The sequence below is a fragment of the Nanorana parkeri genome, unplaced genomic scaffold, assembly GCF_000935625.1.
Source record: "Nanorana parkeri isolate BGI_ZX_2015 unplaced genomic scaffold, ASM93562v1 scaffold48, whole genome shotgun sequence".
Taxonomy (NCBI): Eukaryota; Metazoa; Chordata; class Amphibia; order Anura; family Dicroglossidae; genus Nanorana; species Nanorana parkeri.
The window spans coordinates 2,677,198-2,695,602 of NW_017306316.1; the positions used below are offsets into that span (position 1 = coordinate 2,677,198).

Sequence of the window (18,405 nt, forward strand, 5' to 3'; positions counted from 1 at the left end):
CGGCTCAGCCAAAGGCAGCCGTTGTACGGCTGAAATAGTGAATAGCCTCCGGCAGCCGAGTGATTAAACCCTGTAAGATGAGTGCTAACAAGGCAAAGAACTATGGAAGGGACATTTCATTGCTGGAGCTCCCCAAAATCCCCCAGGAAATATAAGACTACAGTCGGTGAGTCAAACCACAAGCAAGGGTCCACTAAAAATTGATCTTTCAAATATAGCCTATAGATACATTTTTAGTGGACACTTGCTTGTTTTTGACAAATATGAGTATCCACTGTTCAAGAAAGAGGGCTTGTTCTGAAATATCAGCATGTAAACCAACAAGCATGGGATAGTGAATTGGTTTGCATTACCTCTATTACTATGGAAATTTGAAAGTAAACAGCTTTATAAAAACTGTAACGCAGTTTGGTTAGAGGTGATGAGAAACTCTTTTAGAGGCTCTATAGATTAATAGCATTGAATGCACTGACATTGCCACCATCCGGTCTTCTGTAAAGCGTCTGATCTGACATTTGCTAGATATATATGTTTACCAAGACAAACACTGCAGGATGTTTCTCTGTGATAAGTGTCAGGCAAGATATATTAACTATCCCTTTCACCATTTCAGACATTGAATTCACAAAATGCTGAACATATATGTTTCAGAAAAGCGTATTATTTCCTATTGTCCTAAAGGGAGTCCCTGCCTAATAAATATGTGGGTAATTCACTGACATCCATTTTTCCATATTCCAAGTGTTTTGTAACCTGGAATTGAACATCAGTAGGAAAGAGGATAGTGTCAATTAATTGTTCCCTTCATTGTCCATTAAAGTGGCTCACAATTTATAATTGATCACAAATAAAGGTCCTTCTTTTTCTTGTTAGTGGTGTCAGTTTGTATATTGATTACTTCTGCAGTTACCAAGAAACATAATTGGTTAATGAGTGTAGCTACATGCTTGTCAGAAGAGAATGAAATCCATCCAAGGTTTCTGCACAGCCCCATGGGATTGTCAGCATAGGAAATTATATTACACAGACATCATTATCAGTTTCTGGCCAGGAGCTGGGTGTTCTCCAGACCTTTCTGTACCATAATTCAGCAGTGGTCATTGTCACTTAGGTCACATTGGCAAGTTGATTACTGACTGGATATTTTCTTTCATGCAGACACTGATATTAAGATATCCTCCCCATAGGTCATATCAAGTCTTCTTCTTCTTCTTCTTCTTCTTCTTCTTTCTTCTTTCTTCTTTCTTCTTTCTTCTTTCTTCTTTCCTTTAAGTGGGATGGTTCCTGGTGTGAATGTCCACAGTAGCAGCAGGGGTGAGGGTGAGCTGGGCTGCGTATGAAGGTCCACTGCAAGATTGCCCAACAGGGCTGAAGCCAGAGTTTGAGTCCTTGGGTTGAAAATCAGCTCTCCAAGAGGGAACAGCTACACATGAACGGTCAGCGTCTGTATCCAACTCAATACTGAGACGCCGGTCGTTTCACTACTCAGTTCTTAAGGGGACCGCATGTGAGGAGGAGCCGGACGACACCCCTGGAGGGGGCAACGCCGAGCGCATCTGTGGGCGTGGACGGACGTTGGAGGAGTGGGCGGAGCCGTATATTACAGACAAAGACAATTCTTATTCCGGGCACCAGGGGCGTAACTAGAAATCACAGGCCCCATAGCAAGATTTTGTATAGGGCCCCAACCAACCAACCTGCACCCCCCTGTGGTGCTTGAACTACAGCATATATTATCATTATTATTATATCATACGATTAAATGCTGTTTACAATAGATCAGTGTCCCTGAGCTTAGGATACGTGCGTCCAGAGACAGTGATCTATTCAAAACTGCATTTAATCATATCGCGTACGTTACGTGTGGACTGCTGCTTACGGATATGGCCGCTGTCACCCAGTCATTAACTTCAGTGGGTACAGCGGCCACATCTAAGTGGGACACCTGATATTCCTGTCACAAGAATATATATGTTTCTGCTGCAGGAATGCCAGAACGTCCTGTGTAACGAGGCCTAATTCTTTAACAGTGCCACCAATAAAGCTGGGGAAATGGAATTTGCAATCACACAAGGGGGGTTTAATTATAATTTAAAATACTACAGGGGTTAATAATTTGTAAACCCACTTTCCCCAGCTTCACTGCTGTGGCAATGTTATTTTAAGTTGTTATTACACTGCCACACCAAAGAAGGATTACACAGTGCAATACTGTATAACCCACTTTCCCTCATTTCTTTGGCAGAGTGGGTGGGCGATGTGGGTGGGTGCACAGAGTGGGTGGGCGATGTGGGTGGGTGCACAGAGTGGGTTGCAGTGTGGGTGGGTGGCAGTGTGGGTTGGTGCACAAAGTGGGTGGAGTGTGCCATGCGTTCTGGTGCGGTCACTTGCACTGCGGGCAGGGGGGCGTGGCTGCAGTGCCATTGACTTCAATGCACCACAACGCCCCTTCCCACCCCAGAACGCATGGGAGAGTTTACTATGCGATACAGTGTGTTCCAGCAGCTAACCACTCTGGAACGCACTGTATATGGTGTGTACAAGCCCTAACCCTGCTTTCTCTACTCTAGGAGTCTAGGACCTGACTCCCCCCCTGCCCCACCCCCCTCATTCAGTTCCCTTGGAGTGGGAAGGGCGATTTGCACATTACTGAAGCATGGTGGGATTTACATATGAATACCTCGACTCATTAATATGCAAATCCCTCAATTAGCATATGAATGAGCCGCGGCCAGTGTTAATGGCTCCTGCAGCTCAGTAGATATGAGGACAAGACTGAGAGACTGCAGTCCCTGTCACCTGCCCCCCCCCCTCCCGCTTACCTGTCGTCAGTCGTGGCCAGCAGTGGAGATCAGACACCGCTGCTTCTTCTCCAGCCGAACAGAACAGAACAGATGACTCCGCCCTCCCCCCGCTCTACACTGTGGCAGGGGAGAGGAGTGCAGGTGTCCTTAGGTTCCGTGCGACTGAGATTTTAACTTGCGGCCGCATGGAAGGATCCCTAAGCCTCTCTCCTGCTCCCGACCGGGCCCCCCTCTGGCCCGGGCCCCATAGCGGCCGCGTAGGCTGCTATGGTGGTAGTTACGCCACTGCCGGGCACTATGGTGAATGACATCCAGTGTATGGTTCTCCTAAACCTTTGTAAAAAGTATCTCAAGACATGAGAGCTGGTAATACTACTTTGCAGTGGGATATTATGAAAAGGATAATGAATTATAAGAACAAAACAATAATTCTCGCGGTATACTGAGGCGCCGCAACTGAAGCGGATCCCGACAATTATGTCTGGATCCGCCCAGCTGCGTGAGTGACAGCTGGCTCTGCCTATCTAGAGGGAGAGCGATCTGTACCTGCCCCCTCCCCTCCAGGATCGAGAAGTGAGCAAACGCCGGTATGTGTTCGCTCACTTCCCGATCTACTGAGCCGACCTGTGACAGTTTCATTGTCACAGGTTGGCTAGAACGATGAGGATGAGTGAAAAGCACTCACCTCATAGTTCTCCTTTAAGACTCACAGGAGTGGGCTTTCTACATGTTCTACATTTTAAATAGGAATTTAAAAGAACAGAGTGTCTGATCAGGACAAAGGAAGCCAAATAGGGAAGCAGATGGTCACAAGAAAGTAGGTGTTGGAAATGCAACAGCATATGCTGACATATACTGCAATATGTCTTTTGAGCGGTAGATGGTGATGTGGTGCAATGTTAGTCTCTATGTGCATGATACGCAAGAAGTTGTATTTTTCTTTCTGTGTTCTCTTCATAATGCTGTACATACATGTAATGTTCTTCTAAGCAAGAAAAACCTAATTCGGCATTCCGCAAGACACATAACCAACAGAAGGATACTTCTTTTTACTGCTAATCATTTGGAAAATTTCTGAAGCAGGACTAAAACTCAGAAATGATACTTATCTGTGTGAGTGATATGGCATATGAATCTCTGGGCACTGGCTAAATCTGATGAAATCATGCCAATCATGCTGAGAGAAAAATTTGAATGAATTGTTTATAGAATGATGAAATGTGGCAGGAAACAGAGGCATAATTGGGTTTGTTGGTTCCCCGTGTTGTCCCGACAAAGGAAGAATTTTAGCCAGATGGAACTATAGAAAAAGGGCATACACTTTTGTGTAGCACCAATGCAGAGCATCAAAGTGGGCCTGAGTTGTTTTTTGGCAGAGGGGTTCTCTACAATGAATGTCCACCTTTGTTACCCAATATGTGCTGGTAGACAAATTCAAAAATTACTACTAACAGTTCGGTTGTGTAGGAGTTAATAATAGAGCATTACCAAGCATTCAGAAAAAAAAGAGATGTCTGCCACAATAGAAGCAGACATTTCCTGAAGATCTTTGAATTTAATTAACGACTGTTCTCTATTCCTAGCCCTTTTTCTGTGATGGTGCTGTAAAAATAAAAAATGCAAATCAGAAGAAAATGTCACAGTTTGAACCTTCATTTAGAAATGTTACTCATTTTGGATTAACAAATTGCTATTTGTATTTTATTGAGCCTTTCTTAATGGTTTTCTTGTTCACCCATTTTCTTTGTTTCTGCATTTCTGGACAATATTGATGACGATATGAAATCTGTGTTCAGTCTATACATACAAGTGCTAAAACATCATACTTTGTTTTATAGGTAAAGCAGATAATGGAAGAGGCTGTAACCAGGAAGTTTGTTCATGAAGACAGCAGTCATATAATTGCCCTGTGCAGTAAGTGAATTTGGTTCATATTTAATACTTATTGCTGGTGGGGTAGTAATCTGAGAGAACTCTGGTGAATTGGTGGGTCAGACAGTGAAACGTGAATTACCTTCACAGTATGGGCCCCAGTGAGGGATTCCGTGTCTTGCTAAGTAATCTCCTGGATATCAAGCATGCCTCCTAGACATCTATAGATCCAACACAGTGTGAAAACATACAAAAACAGAATATAGCAACCAGGATTGCATTGCAGGTTAAAGCTTTATATTTGTGGTTCACGGATATGGAGGTCAGCCTTAATATTCACATCTGCCCGGTGTAATTTATGAGTTATACCAATGCTAAAGGTGCCTTAAAAATGTGTTCTGCTCTTTTATAATAAACTCAGCATTAGCTTTGTGCACAGTGAGATGAACAGAGCTCATAATGGTAAACAGGAATAGTGATGAGCCAAACACCCCTGCGTTCGGTTCTAATTCGAACTTTTGAACATGGAAAAAGTTCTAATTCAAACTTAGAACTTAATGCAAGTCTATGGAGGTAGAACTTTCAAAAACAATTGTCCCCTTTAAGAGGGTTATATGCAAGTTATTGGCCATAGAAATTGTATGGGGATTCGGGTACTGCCCTGGGGACATGAATCAATGGAAAAAAAAAACTTTTTAAAAATACAGTTTTTAAAGGAGCAGTGATTTTAACATCACTTAAATGGTAATAAAAAAAAAAATGCCTTTAAATATCAAAGCTTGGGGGGTCCCCTTAACCTGCCTGTAAAGTGGCAAACTTGTACAATGTATAGAACCTGCTGCAGAAAGACTGACATGTCGAAAGAAAAACAAATGACATTTTTTTTTAAAGCTTGCAGTTCCCCATCCCAAACAATACCAGACCCTTTGGGTCTGGTAGGAATGTTAGGAGGGACCCTATTAAAAAAAAAAAAAAAGCATGAGGTTCCCCCCAAAAGTCATACCATACCCTTAAAATCTGGTAGGAATATTTAGAAGTTACCCAGAGTAAAAAAAAACAAAAAAAAGTGTGTGGGATTCCCCCTCAAAGTCATAGCAGACCCTTAAGGTCTGGTAGGAATTTTAGGAGGGACCCCATGTAAAAAACAAAACAAAAAAAAGTGTGTGAAGTTCCCCCTTAAAGAAAATAAAAAACAGATGACCACCGTCGCGTTCACTCGCGATGAACACCAGCCACAGAATGGCATCTTGACAAATGCCGGTAACATATAAACATTTGGGCGGAGCTAGCAGTGACAGCTAGCTCCGACCAACTGTTTACTATTGTAACAGGTGAGTCATGATTGGGCAGAGTCATCATGACTTTGCACAAACATGGCTTCCCTTTTCTCTGTGCCCTGATTGGGCAAAGTCTTGCACCTGACATGTGGTCAGGTGCAAGGCGTTAACCAATCAGGGCTCATAAGGCACAGCGCCTTGTGCGGGATGCTCGGCAGGAAAACAGCCCACCGAACACCCTGACAGATCGTATGTTCGCCAAACTAACGAACTGCCGATGTTCGAACATCGAGCCCAACACTAAACAGGAACCACCCCGGGATTATTTATTGCTGTAGTGGTATTGTTAAAAAGAGGACTACATTTAACTCAACTGCTTATAATTAAAGGTATAGGTATGTGTTTGCAGTTAGCCAAGATAACCTCCTCCTCCAAGATAATGGGAATGGTGCAGGGAAGTATTCTCTGCTGGGAGCAATCTTTAGTTCAGCACCATAGACAGCTCACAAACAGTTGCTATAGTGTTCGCGTGTGGTGAGTTAAATTATGCCCCCATTGCTGTGTAGCAAGACCGTGTATGAGAAAATATTTTATGCACTTTCTGTCAACTGCTGCTCTATTTTACACTCCTTTTCTAGTTAATGAGCTGCTTGCTATTTTTCTCTTAGCAGTATTAAATACACTTACAAGGTCTCTATCTGCCTTGGGAAAATCTGGGTTCTAATGTGTCACTATTCCTTAAAGGAGGTTTGGACTAACCTCTGTATCAGCTGGCTTACAATTAAAGTAGATCTAAACCCAATCACGAACATTTGATATAATCTTTCTTGTCAATGTTATTCCCAAACTTGTTTTTAATCTTTATATATCTACAGCTTTTATAAACATAATAGTTATTCTTTCTGCCCTGAAGGGCCTTGTTTAGGCACTTCCTGTGATTAGTAAATGAAGGTCATCCGGTTATGGTTTGGAACTACTTTATGTCATTGCTGTATATGCTTCAGTGTTCACAGTCTCATACATCTCTTTTGTTAGTAATCAATTGATTAGGTGCTTTCCATTTTCTTCCTTTATTTTTTTTTAAGACAACCTTCGGATATAATTTACTCCTCTGCTCCATTCATAATGTTAATTTCTTAAAGGAAGGGGGGATGCAAGAGGTGATTATACTTCAGATTGCAGAGTGTCAGAAATGGAAGCATATAACCATTTTATAGTCAAAGTCTCTGCTCTCTGCTGCTTGCTAATCCTTATTTCCTATTTAATTAATATGACCCAGGCAGTGCTTTTAAAGCAGGGTACAGATTGTACCTGCACCATACATTAGGGATGCACAGATACTTTTCGAGTACCAGTGCAGATACTTGGCATTTTCATGAGAACTACCAGGGTTGCAGCTGGGACCTGGCTCTGGCGCTCCACCTCTATCCTGAAATCATTAGTCTGTATTGTTTTAGAAAAATTGTCACATGACAATAAACAAAAATGTATCAGTACTTGTAAGTACTCGGCAAGTACCAGTACTCGCAAAACTGGTATCTGTGCATCCCTTTATTTATATTTATAAAAACAAAATCATACAATAAAACAAGGATCTACAAATCCCAGGAGCCCCGTGTGCTCCTTACAAATGACAGCTGACTCCTAATTTTAGAATTGTTCTCTAGTGTAGTCTTGGAGCTCAAAAGTATTGGTATATGTACTCGTACTTGTACTGAGTACTGTACTTGGTATCTGTGCAACCCTACAATGCATACAAAACAGAGATCTAAAAATCATTCAGAATGACAACAAAAGGTACCTAATATAGCAATAAAAAAAAGGATAATCACATTAGAAGCTGTGGTGTAAAAATTAAGAGTGTTTTTGTATAAATACAGGTGAAACTCGAATAATTAGAATATCGTGCAAAAGTAATTGCAGTAATTTCTGCAAAAGGGGCCCAAACCAAGTACTGAGTACATATCCATATTTGTACTTTTCAGAGGTCCGATATTGTTCTATGTACAATCCTTGTTTTATTGATTGCATGTAATAATCGCCTTTTTTGAGGTTGTGGATTTGGGGTTCTTGGGGTTTTCATGAGCTGTAAGCCATAATCATCACAATTATGACAAATCACGGCTTGAATTATCTTGCTTTGCATGTAATGAGTCTATCTCATATATTAGTTTCACCTTTTAAGTTGGATTAGTGAAATAAATGAACTTTGCACGATATTCTAATTATTCGAGTTTCACCTGTATTCATAGGAAAATCTACCAGTGTATGGCCAGCTTAACTGTGCTAAGGTCACTATCTGTGTTGAATTCCTATGTGCACCCAGTGTTTACATGTTTCTTTTAAGTGCATCAGTTTCCACCAACTTAATCTCACCATACACTAGTAGACTTTCTTATGAACATTCCAAGGAAAAATCTCGTCAAAACATTTGATAATGCCATTAGAGACATGTAGAATGTTATTCGAAAGTTTATTTGGTTTTAACATTTGATATTGGCAATGAGTGGAATTTCTAAAAAAAAAAAAAAAATTCACTGTGCAAAAATTATTTGCTCAAGAAAACTTTTCCATCCTGCACCCAGAATAGTTGATTTGACCCCATTAACTATTAGAAAATCAAACAGATGTTTGATTTCGAATGCAGAGAGCTGTAAAGGAAACTGATGATGGAAGGTGTGAAAATGAATATCACAATAAACTTTCGGAAAAAAACAGTAATCATTGAGGCAGCTTTGCACAATTTATTTAGCCCCCAGATATCTGCCCCTACTATGAAAGGGCTAGATGGTCGAGTTTGCCCCCCAGAACAAAGGATCTTGGTCCACCCCTGATTTCTGTTATGAAATGGGTTGGGTCTATTATCGGAGTATGTGCAATACTTTACTTTGTGTCACGATACCGTGCACAGGTGTCCCCACACTGCGTGCAGGTATCTATAGAAGAGCGCCAATTACGTGACCACACCAAACAATGCTTATGAACTATAATTTATTAGCTACTCCAAAACACCACAACCATAAGCGCCCCCACCACCACCCGCAAGTAACATATAAAAGCCTAACTAACACAAATGACAAAATACACACCGGAGACAACAGGGCAAACCCTGGGGACCAGGACAACAAGAGGGGAGCCACTGATCAGGAGACCTCAGCGGTAAGGGTCAGGGGCGGGAGTCAGGATTCAAGGCAAGACTAGGAACAAGATGCAGGCTACAGGAAACAGGATGCAGGAAATGGCAACAATACAGAGGCATAGGCTCAACAGCAAGGAGAGGCCAAATACCCTCCCAGATCAGCACCAGGTGGTGACTAATTGCTGCTAGACACCTGCAGGTGAGCACTATACTGCAGTTTTAAAGAAAAAATCAAATGATGATTATTTTTTAAGGGACTGCACAATGTAAATGTTATGTTTATTTACACTTACCTCCTATGGGCCTATAAGATGACCGAATGCGGAGAGTTGTAAAGGAAACTGATGTTGACAGCAATCATTGAGGCAGCATTGCACAGTTTATTTAGCCCTCAGATATCTGTCCCTATCATGAAAGGGCTCAAAGGAACAAGTTTTCCCCCCCGGACAAAGGATCCTGGTCCACCCCTGATTCCTGTTATGTACAGTTCATAGCACAATGGGTTGGTTCTATCATCGGAGTATGTGCAATACTTTACTTTACTTTGTCAGGTAAACAATTCCTGCAAGTGTATAGCAGCTGGGTTTTCAGATTTAAAGAAAAAATCCAGACATGATTATTTTTTAAGGGACTGCACAATGTACGTGTTATGTTTATTTACACTTACCTCCTGCCCTTTCTGAAATAGAGCGTCATGAAAACTAATATGATAGCTATTTTATTTGGCACCTGCACATATTGAACTGAAGTCGTCAACATAATAAATGTCTATGTGGCCGACTGGTTCAACTCAGCTCAGGGACCAGAAGTATTTGGCTAAGGGCACTGCTGTGATGACAGAACCGTACACATTCCACTTATCCACCCTTGCCCCTTCTGAAAGTAATCCCTGGAGCTCCCCTTTAATAGTGCATAATAAGGTATCTGATGAGTGCTGTAGACATGTCTGTCAAGATCAACAGTTTCCTGCTGACTGGTGTGGGCCTCATATTCACATTGCTAAGTGGCTTGTTATTCTGATGACATTGACCTGTCAGTGTAAACAAGTCTGTGTAGTTATGGTAACTTCCTACTTTCTGTTCACTGTAATGGAAAATGGATCATTTTGCTGGGCTTGTTCCGTCCATCAGAGCCCGCAAAAAAAACCTCGCTGGCACATATATGATTAATTGCATGTTTGGATTTCTGTGCCATAACCTAAGTGGTCATGGGGCAGTCCAGTTTCTTTTCATTACTGTAAAGCATTTATGTCTAATTACATAGCTCTTATAGATGCTGAATTGTTTGTTTTATGAATAATGATTAGCCAGGTCGTATTTGACTTGTCATTAGCATCAGGGAGTGATTTCTTACTGTTGACAGAGATGTGCTGGTGTTCCGATGTGTGTTTATCCGCTTAGATCCCCAGGGAGAAATCTGTTTGCATGTGCACAAGTTCGTTATTTATTTTAAAACAGCATATTATGTTTATTCCTGCCACACAAGGCTTAGTGGTGGGGAACTGCTCTACAAAGCATTGGAAAGGGAATTATAATTAAATAACATAAACTACAGCTTTATGCTACAGTTATTACAGAAAGAAAATGAATGGATTTAAGGCTCAATTTAGTGTTCTCATGTGTTTTCCATTATTCTATCATCTATCTATCTATCTATCTATCTATCTATCTATCTATCTATCTATCTATCTATCTATCTATCTATCTATCTATCTATCGATAGAGAGATTAAGACAGATAGAGAGATATTAAAATCAGCATTTGATTTTTTGAACCAACAGAATATTGTAACTAATAAAGCAAATAAAAATGTCATGGCCAAAAAGGATGGGCCCTTAACTTTATATTTTCTTGCACGATCTTTAGAGGCAATCTCTGCAAACAAGTCATATGTGTAGTTCTTAATGAGACTTCTGCACCTTCCAACTGGCAGTTTGGTTCACTCTTCTTGAGCAAACTGATCTAGCTGTCTCTTGCCTTCTCCAGACTGCATGTTTTAGCTTCTTCTTCGTATAGGATTCAGATCAGGGCTTACAGAAGGCTAATTCAGATTAGTCCAGTGTTTTGTTCTTAGTCATTCTTGGTTACTTCTAGCTGTGTATTTTGAGTCATTATTCTGTTGGAGGACCCATGACCTGTGACTGAGACAGAGCTTTCTGACATTGAGCAGTATGTATCACTTGTGTGCCGGTGTCCATACTTTTCTGTATTACTGGACGGTAGCCATCCATCGACTGCCGATGCACCCAACCATTCTTATTATGGATAAGCGGTCAGGAGTGCAATGGGTATATGGACTGCATAGATTCACAACACCCCATGCCAGACTCAACAATATACCACCAAAACATAATCAATCTGCCTTAATGTTTCACTGTACGTATGGTGTTCTTTTCTTTGAAGGCTTTATTTTTTTCATCTGTGAACATAGAGCTGATGTATCTTGCCAAAAACATCACGTTTTGTCCTATCTGTCCAAAGGAAATTCTCCCAAAAGCAGTGTGGCTTGTCAATATACAATAGTGCAAATTCATGTCTGACATTTTTATATTTTTCTTTCCTCCTTGGTATTCTTCCCTTAAACCCGCTATCACTCAAAAAGCAGCAGATGGTATGACCGCAGATTGATGTACCTTGACCTTGCAATTTAGCATGTGTCTCTGTGGAAGTTTTGCTTGGGTCTTTGTCTACTATTCTTCTGTTCTATCTGGGATCGATTTTCCTCTTGCAGCCATATCCATGAAGGTTTACTACACTCCCATGGACCTCAAACTTCGTAATAATATTTGCAGCTGTAGTCACATGGACATCAAGTAGCTTGGAGATGTTTCTATAGCCTTTACCTTTGGCATGCTGGTATATAATTTTCTTTTTGATCTCTTCAGACAACTCTCTCCTTTGTTTTTGTCTGGTCCATGTTTAGTGTGGTGCACACGATTCCATTTAAATAGGCTGACTGGGGGCATGGCCTGATGCATAGGACATAAACTTTTAGAGCTCCCACTCCTTCGGATCTTTATACAGAGCTCTTGGCATTAAACAAGTGGCACAACAGCACTAATGGAGAAGCAGTTTAACATTGTGGCACAACAGCACTAATGGAGAAGCAGTTTAACATTGTTTTAACATTGTTAAAATGTATATATATTGTCGGCTCTACAATAGAAGCAACTCTGGCGGCTCAGCTGCTGCCAGATCACTTCTATGGGCCGGTAAAGTACCTGCCTCCCCGCCGTGTTTTCCGGGCTCAGCTGCCCCTCCTGCGGGCCCAGGACCAGTATGTTGGGTGCCGGCGGAAAGCTAGGGAGGAGCGCGGTGAACTTCTGAAGCCGAGCAATAAGCTATTGAAGTGCAATCTGCACTTCAATAGCTTATTTAAAAATATAAAGCTGAAACTAGGGTTCTTTTGGACCCCCAGTATCACCTTAAAGAGGACCTGTCACTGCCAATATGCTATCACATTGGGGGCTTGTAAGCCTCCCTATGTAGTAGCAATTAAAATAAAGTTTAAAAAAAACATGTGTCGGGTGAGCCTACATACAAACACGTTGATCGTACTACACATGTTGGGTAGCACCGCGCACACCGGAGTATGGGGCACTAAAAAGTGAATTTTTCACTAAATTTTTGGGTTTGAGTTTGTCACATTACCAAGTAACAGTTCTCACACAGAATGGCAATAGCACCACCTAAAGTCCAGCTCTGGGCTGCTCTTGCATTGAGGTCCTCCCCACACTGCATTGGTTAAGTGCTCGTTTAGCTAGACTGTAAAGGGATACGTAGAAACTCCTACCTAGTCACATGGAGAGGTTTCCTCCTCTCCATGTGACCAGTCCCCTGAAGCCACATCACTTCCCTGCTTGGTTGGTCACAGCTCTCTGATGTCATCAATCACAATGCAGGACCAGTGGTTCTACATTGTACAGGAAGACAGAGAGGGTCCACCCACATTCCACATCATCAAAAATGGGTGCCTGCCAGGGAAATGATGAATAAGGTAAGTATTTTTACTCATATATTTCCCCTTTACTCAAACAAGCATTTAAACCATACGGTGCAGAGTGCACCCCATTGGTAAGTTTACCAGCAGCCTGGATTGGGGCTTTAAATAACAGTAAATGGAGAAAATATAGTGTTCTGTGCCATTTTGTGATTTTTCATATTTATCAACTCATGATCCAACCTCTTTATACATTTTCCTTGCACATGGAAAACATTATAATTTATTGTTTGTCAGGCATATAATGATTACAATAGCAGCACCTTTAACATGTATAGCAATAATGGAAGAATGAAGGTTGCATAATTCACACATGATTAATCTTAGCATCTGTGTACTTGAACTGCAAATATTTACAAGGCTGTTGTGAGATTTCCAACAAAAGCGAATGATTTATACAAAACTTCTTGTGCAAAACTGAAGAGGCTGTGCTTAAGGTTGAAGGATCAAAATCTGTCTTTATTGTGTTTATTAAAAAGCCTTGCAGCACTGAACTTTCTCTGTGCTTTGTCTGTCTGAAAAATACAATAATTAGAACATCAATATTAACATTATTTTCATTATTTATTCTGTGATTACTGCAGCATGTACATAGCGGTAGCTATACAATGGAATGCATTAGAATGGAGTTGGGAATTTAGGTGCAGAACCTTTGAGTCCCGCATGTGTGATTTAACTTTCCAGCTCCCACCTGAGACAAAGAAAGTGTGTTTCATTCCTTAAAATGTTAATCTTTTTTTGTTAAAATGGTATAACATATATAAATGCTACACAGACCTTTTTTGGATGTTTGGTTAGGAATGCCTCTTAAAGGGTTATTAAACCCTCAAATTTTAGCAGGCAGTAGATATATGCAAAACGTTAAAAAAATACCTTTTGAAAGAGGTTTAAACTTACCTGTGTCTTCGCCGCGTGCTCCCGTCCGAAAACCTGCACATTTCTCGGGCGGCCGCAAAGGATCTTGGGGCGGGCGCATGCAAAGTTCAGATGTTCAGCCGGTAGACGAGGAGAGACACAAGGTAAGTATATGGAGCAGCGTGCACCCGCACAGACTCCGCGGGTCATGAGCGAAGAGGAGGAAGAGGAGTCAGCGATGGATCGGAAACCTGCAGCAGCGCTGGAGGGACAGCAAAAAACTACAGTAAGGAAGAAGAAGATTGGATTAAGAGGCATCATTTAAGGTAAGTCCCTATACTAACATTGGGGGAGGGGGAAAATAATTTAATGTCACTTTAAACAATGGTCATGTCGCTTGAAGGTTCATTTAGGTTGTTTATATGAAATGTCAGATTCAGTTCTCATTGCAAATGGGTTATGCTAACACTCAGTGCTCATCCAGCCCTGATTCAGGCTATAAAGTACACCTTTTCCTGCATTCACTACTTATTGTTGCTTAAGCCCTGTGGAAAGGAGTCTAATTCCACCAAAACACATTGGCTGTATCTGACATTTCCATTCAAATAAACAACCTAAACGAACCTTTAACCAAGATGACCATTTTTTTAGAGGTGCTCCTAACCCGACATGCAGGATTTATCTTCTGTTGAATGTTCCCTCCATTGCAACCAGAGAAGCAGTAGCTTTGGACCATTACCAAATACATACACTACACATACTATTGGAACAGGTTACCTCTCTCTAGCCATACATCCCCCATTTTTTGGGATTTACATCAAAACCGATACCTACACCTGCTGGTCCAGCGTTACCACATATCTATCTGTACACAAGCCTTTTTTGTAATTTACAGGGTTATTCACAATAGGGTGAAGAGTTTGGAGACGGCAGGAGAAGTGAACAATCTAGGACAACATAGCTGATTTGGAAGAATTCTTCAATTCAGCTCACTTTCCAGTTCAGCTACTGTATGTTGTCCTAGATTGTTCACTTATCCTGCCCTCTCCAAACTATTCACCCTTTTGTGAATAGCCCTGTTAGTGTTAATAAAAACAACTTTTCTATTTACATTTGCCATCAGCTATTATTTTCTAAACCTGGAAAAAATTCAGACATTGATGCCTTGCACAGGATTATGTGTGTTGGTATAGTATACAGTTGGTGTACAAAACTCTATCAGAAATGTCACTTCCTGCTAATGTCATTTGCTCTCCCTTGTTCCCAGTAGGATATAGGGCTAGTTCACACCATAACTGCATTAGTACTGCGTGCGTCCGCGCAGCTGAAGTTCGATGCGTTTAGCCACAATTTTAACACGTTTGCATTTTTATGCATTCCTTTGTGATCAGGTGCAGCTAAAATGTGGCAAGCAGGATTTTTTCTGACTGCGTCGGAGCTGACTGCACTGGTGTAAGCCGAGCACCAGAAATCCCATTGGAAATCATTGTGACATGATTTTGATGCAGCTGCCAAACTGAACAGTCTGCATCACAACTGCATCTGGTGTGAACTAGCCCCTACTCTTACATACTATTACAACATTAGGACTGACGATGTGACTAAAGCAGGAATCCATTCAGCACCGAAGTAGGAAGTGGCTGCAGAAGCGGGAAGTAGTGGAATCCACATGCGAGCTCCATTAGAAATGACAGCAGAATGCACTGAAGTTTCCTTAAATCCTTGCAATGTACAGTATTTAAGTCTGATGTCACACTTCAGCAATGCAACAACCAGCGTTACGAACGCTAAAAAATTTGCAGTGTTCCACAGGTCACTCCATCACTGGCAAGGTAAGGAAGGTGTCACTTCTTTGCTGCAGAATATAGAGAGAGAGATTCCTCTCCCATCCAATCAGCAAGGAAGCAACCTGTGCAAAGAGCATTTCTCTGCCTGCCCCTTCCTGCATGGCAATTTGACACAAGTTGCTGGCAATTTGACACAAGTGTGACATCCGCCTGACTGACCAGGGGAGGATTTTTTAAAGGAAAACTCCACCAAAGGGAAACCTTTGCTAAAGCAAAACCTATATAACATCTAAAATTGCCTCACATGGCATTAGCTAATTTTATGTTATTAAGACCTACCTTTATTTTGTAATTTGCAGCTTCTATGATTTTCAAAAATTGTCATAAAATTCAAATGTTGCTTTGTTTAAACCGTGGCAACTGGAGGTGGTCTGAACACTGTATACAGAGTGCCCCCTTGACATTTCCTACTCATGTAACTGGCTTACTGCTTTTGCAGACATCTGCACAGAGCTTAATATGAATGAATACATTCATACAGTATATAAAGTTTGCTCACATTCTATCTATATATTTCACCTGGAGGGAATTTTATTTAGTTTTTTCAACAAATCTAGAATGAAAGCTTTGAGATTCTGTGATATTTTGTGCTTCAATGTCTATAATAACAATCAAATAAGGCAGAGTATCCTATACAACCGTCTTGACTCCAATTAAAACAATGCTTCTAGCTGTCACAAAGACCAGATGGATTTTTCTTGGGTTATATCTAAAGGTCATACATTGTGCTAATTGAAATGTCCCTAAACAGTTAGCTTGCCAGCATGGGAAAGGCTCTCTGTTTTCTTATGCTATTAAACTGAGGAAAACGGAAAAGTGTTATAATGTGTGTGTTTAAATCCCACAATGAAAAACGGTTGCTGAGATACATATGTTCAAAGTATAATAAAACAACAATTCATTAAGAGCACTCTGGAAGCTTATTAAAGCTCATATTTATTTCCGAAAATTGTGTCTAAAATGTTTCTCTGTGCTGTATTGATATATGCTAAAATGATCATTGTGCACTGTAGCTGTGGGTGTGCTTGATTTATCTTTGCATTTTATATGGTGCTGTATGGGTTATTAGTAGCTACAGTCCTGCCTACTGACTAGTTACTATGACTTTTAGCCGTAATGCTTTAGTATATCACTATGTGAAATGGGCCACTAGTTTAGCATACAAATTGGTGCTTAGTACTTGTTGGTATATTACTTTTATTTTTATTTAGATTGCAATTTTTTTTTATCCACTCTGTGTTCCTCTTTTAATGCTCAATAATATTTCCTTGTGAATTGTGATGACTCCCCAAAAAGTCTATATGGTACCCACATAGATGGCTTCATACAGTTAGCAGGTGGTCCTCCTAAAAATGGCAGTTAGGGGGTAAAGCATGTCGATGCCTGTGAGCAGATGCTTCTGCTGAATGCTCCCGTCTCACCACCTGACATTTTTCTTATACTTACTACTTAACTTCTGAGTTTAGTGTCACTTTAAAGGTAAGCGCTCTGAAAATGTGGACTAGGCTCCCTCAGGAACCAGTTATTTCTTTTAATATATTGCCATAGGGGATTAGAAGGGAATTTTTTCCCAGACTGGAGCAAATTAAACCATGCTTTATAAGAGATTGTTTTACATTCCAGTATTTATTTTCTGTGAAACTTGGCTCCGACCTGTGGCCATAATGCAGTATTACATCACAATCCATTCAACCTGAAATAAACATACTGTATGCCATTTTACAATCAGACAACCGCCATGCCAGTGAAAAGTGCATTGTAGTCATATAATAATGATTCATGCACTTTCAGACCTCAGGTAACCCCCAACTCATGCACCATCAGATCTCAGGTCGGGCCTAATGCATGTACCTTCAGACCTCAGTGGGCCCCAAACCCTGCACCTTTAGACCTCAGATGGGTCCCAACTCATGCACCTTCCGACCTCAGATCAGCCCCAGTGCATGCACCCTCAGACCTCAGATAAGCCACAGTTCCTGCACCTTCAAAAATGCTGGGGATTTAAATACCTGTTACAGCGGTTCCAAGAAGAGGAGGAAGAGTGTAGGCAGACAGGCTTCTTCCACACACTGACATCCTTAGCGAATGGCATATCTATGCTGTCAGTGGCTTGAGAAAAGTGGGTGGTCCATGAGAAGGCCAGGCTTTGTAATTGACAGCATAGTGAGCTGTCAGTTACAGACTATGGTAGCTGTACTTTGGGTGGCAATAAATAAAGACATCCACATTAAAGTATTTGTAGGAATGTGAGTGGAGGAGAGGTGTAACTGGGTCAGCACAAAAAGTAATTAGACACTCCAAGAAGAAGAGAGAGCTATGTCATGGCAGGAGGGAGGGGGCTGTACTAGGGGACTCTATCTGATCTAATCTATCTATGGAAAGAACAAAATGCAGAAAAATCAGCTCCTAATGGATGCTTATCCTTATCCCAGCACAGTTTCAGAAAAGTAAAAGCATTTTCTGTGAAAGATGCTGTGTATTCTTCTGTCCTAAAGCCACCAGGAAGGACTGGATTAAGAGCATCATGAGCCTGGTGCTGTCGGTCGGATGGATGGGAAGGAGCAGAGATGGCTCTCTAATGACCGCCGCTCGCTCTTCGTTGGTGGACCTCG

The 18,405-nt window shown here is 41.2% G+C and overlaps 1 protein-coding gene across 1 annotated transcript in view; it reads left to right on the top strand.

Annotated features, from left to right (window-relative positions):
• SGSM2 (small G protein signaling modulator 2) overlaps positions 1-18,405 on the top strand; it is a 232,215-nt gene that overhangs the window by 79,586 nt on the left and 134,224 nt on the right. Inside the window, exon 2 of the mRNA XM_018573651.1 lies at positions 4,643-4,718. Within this exon, the coding sequence (XP_018429153.1) occupies positions 4,643-4,718 (76 nt within the window). The remainder of the gene's footprint in view (positions 1-4,642; positions 4,719-18,405) is intronic.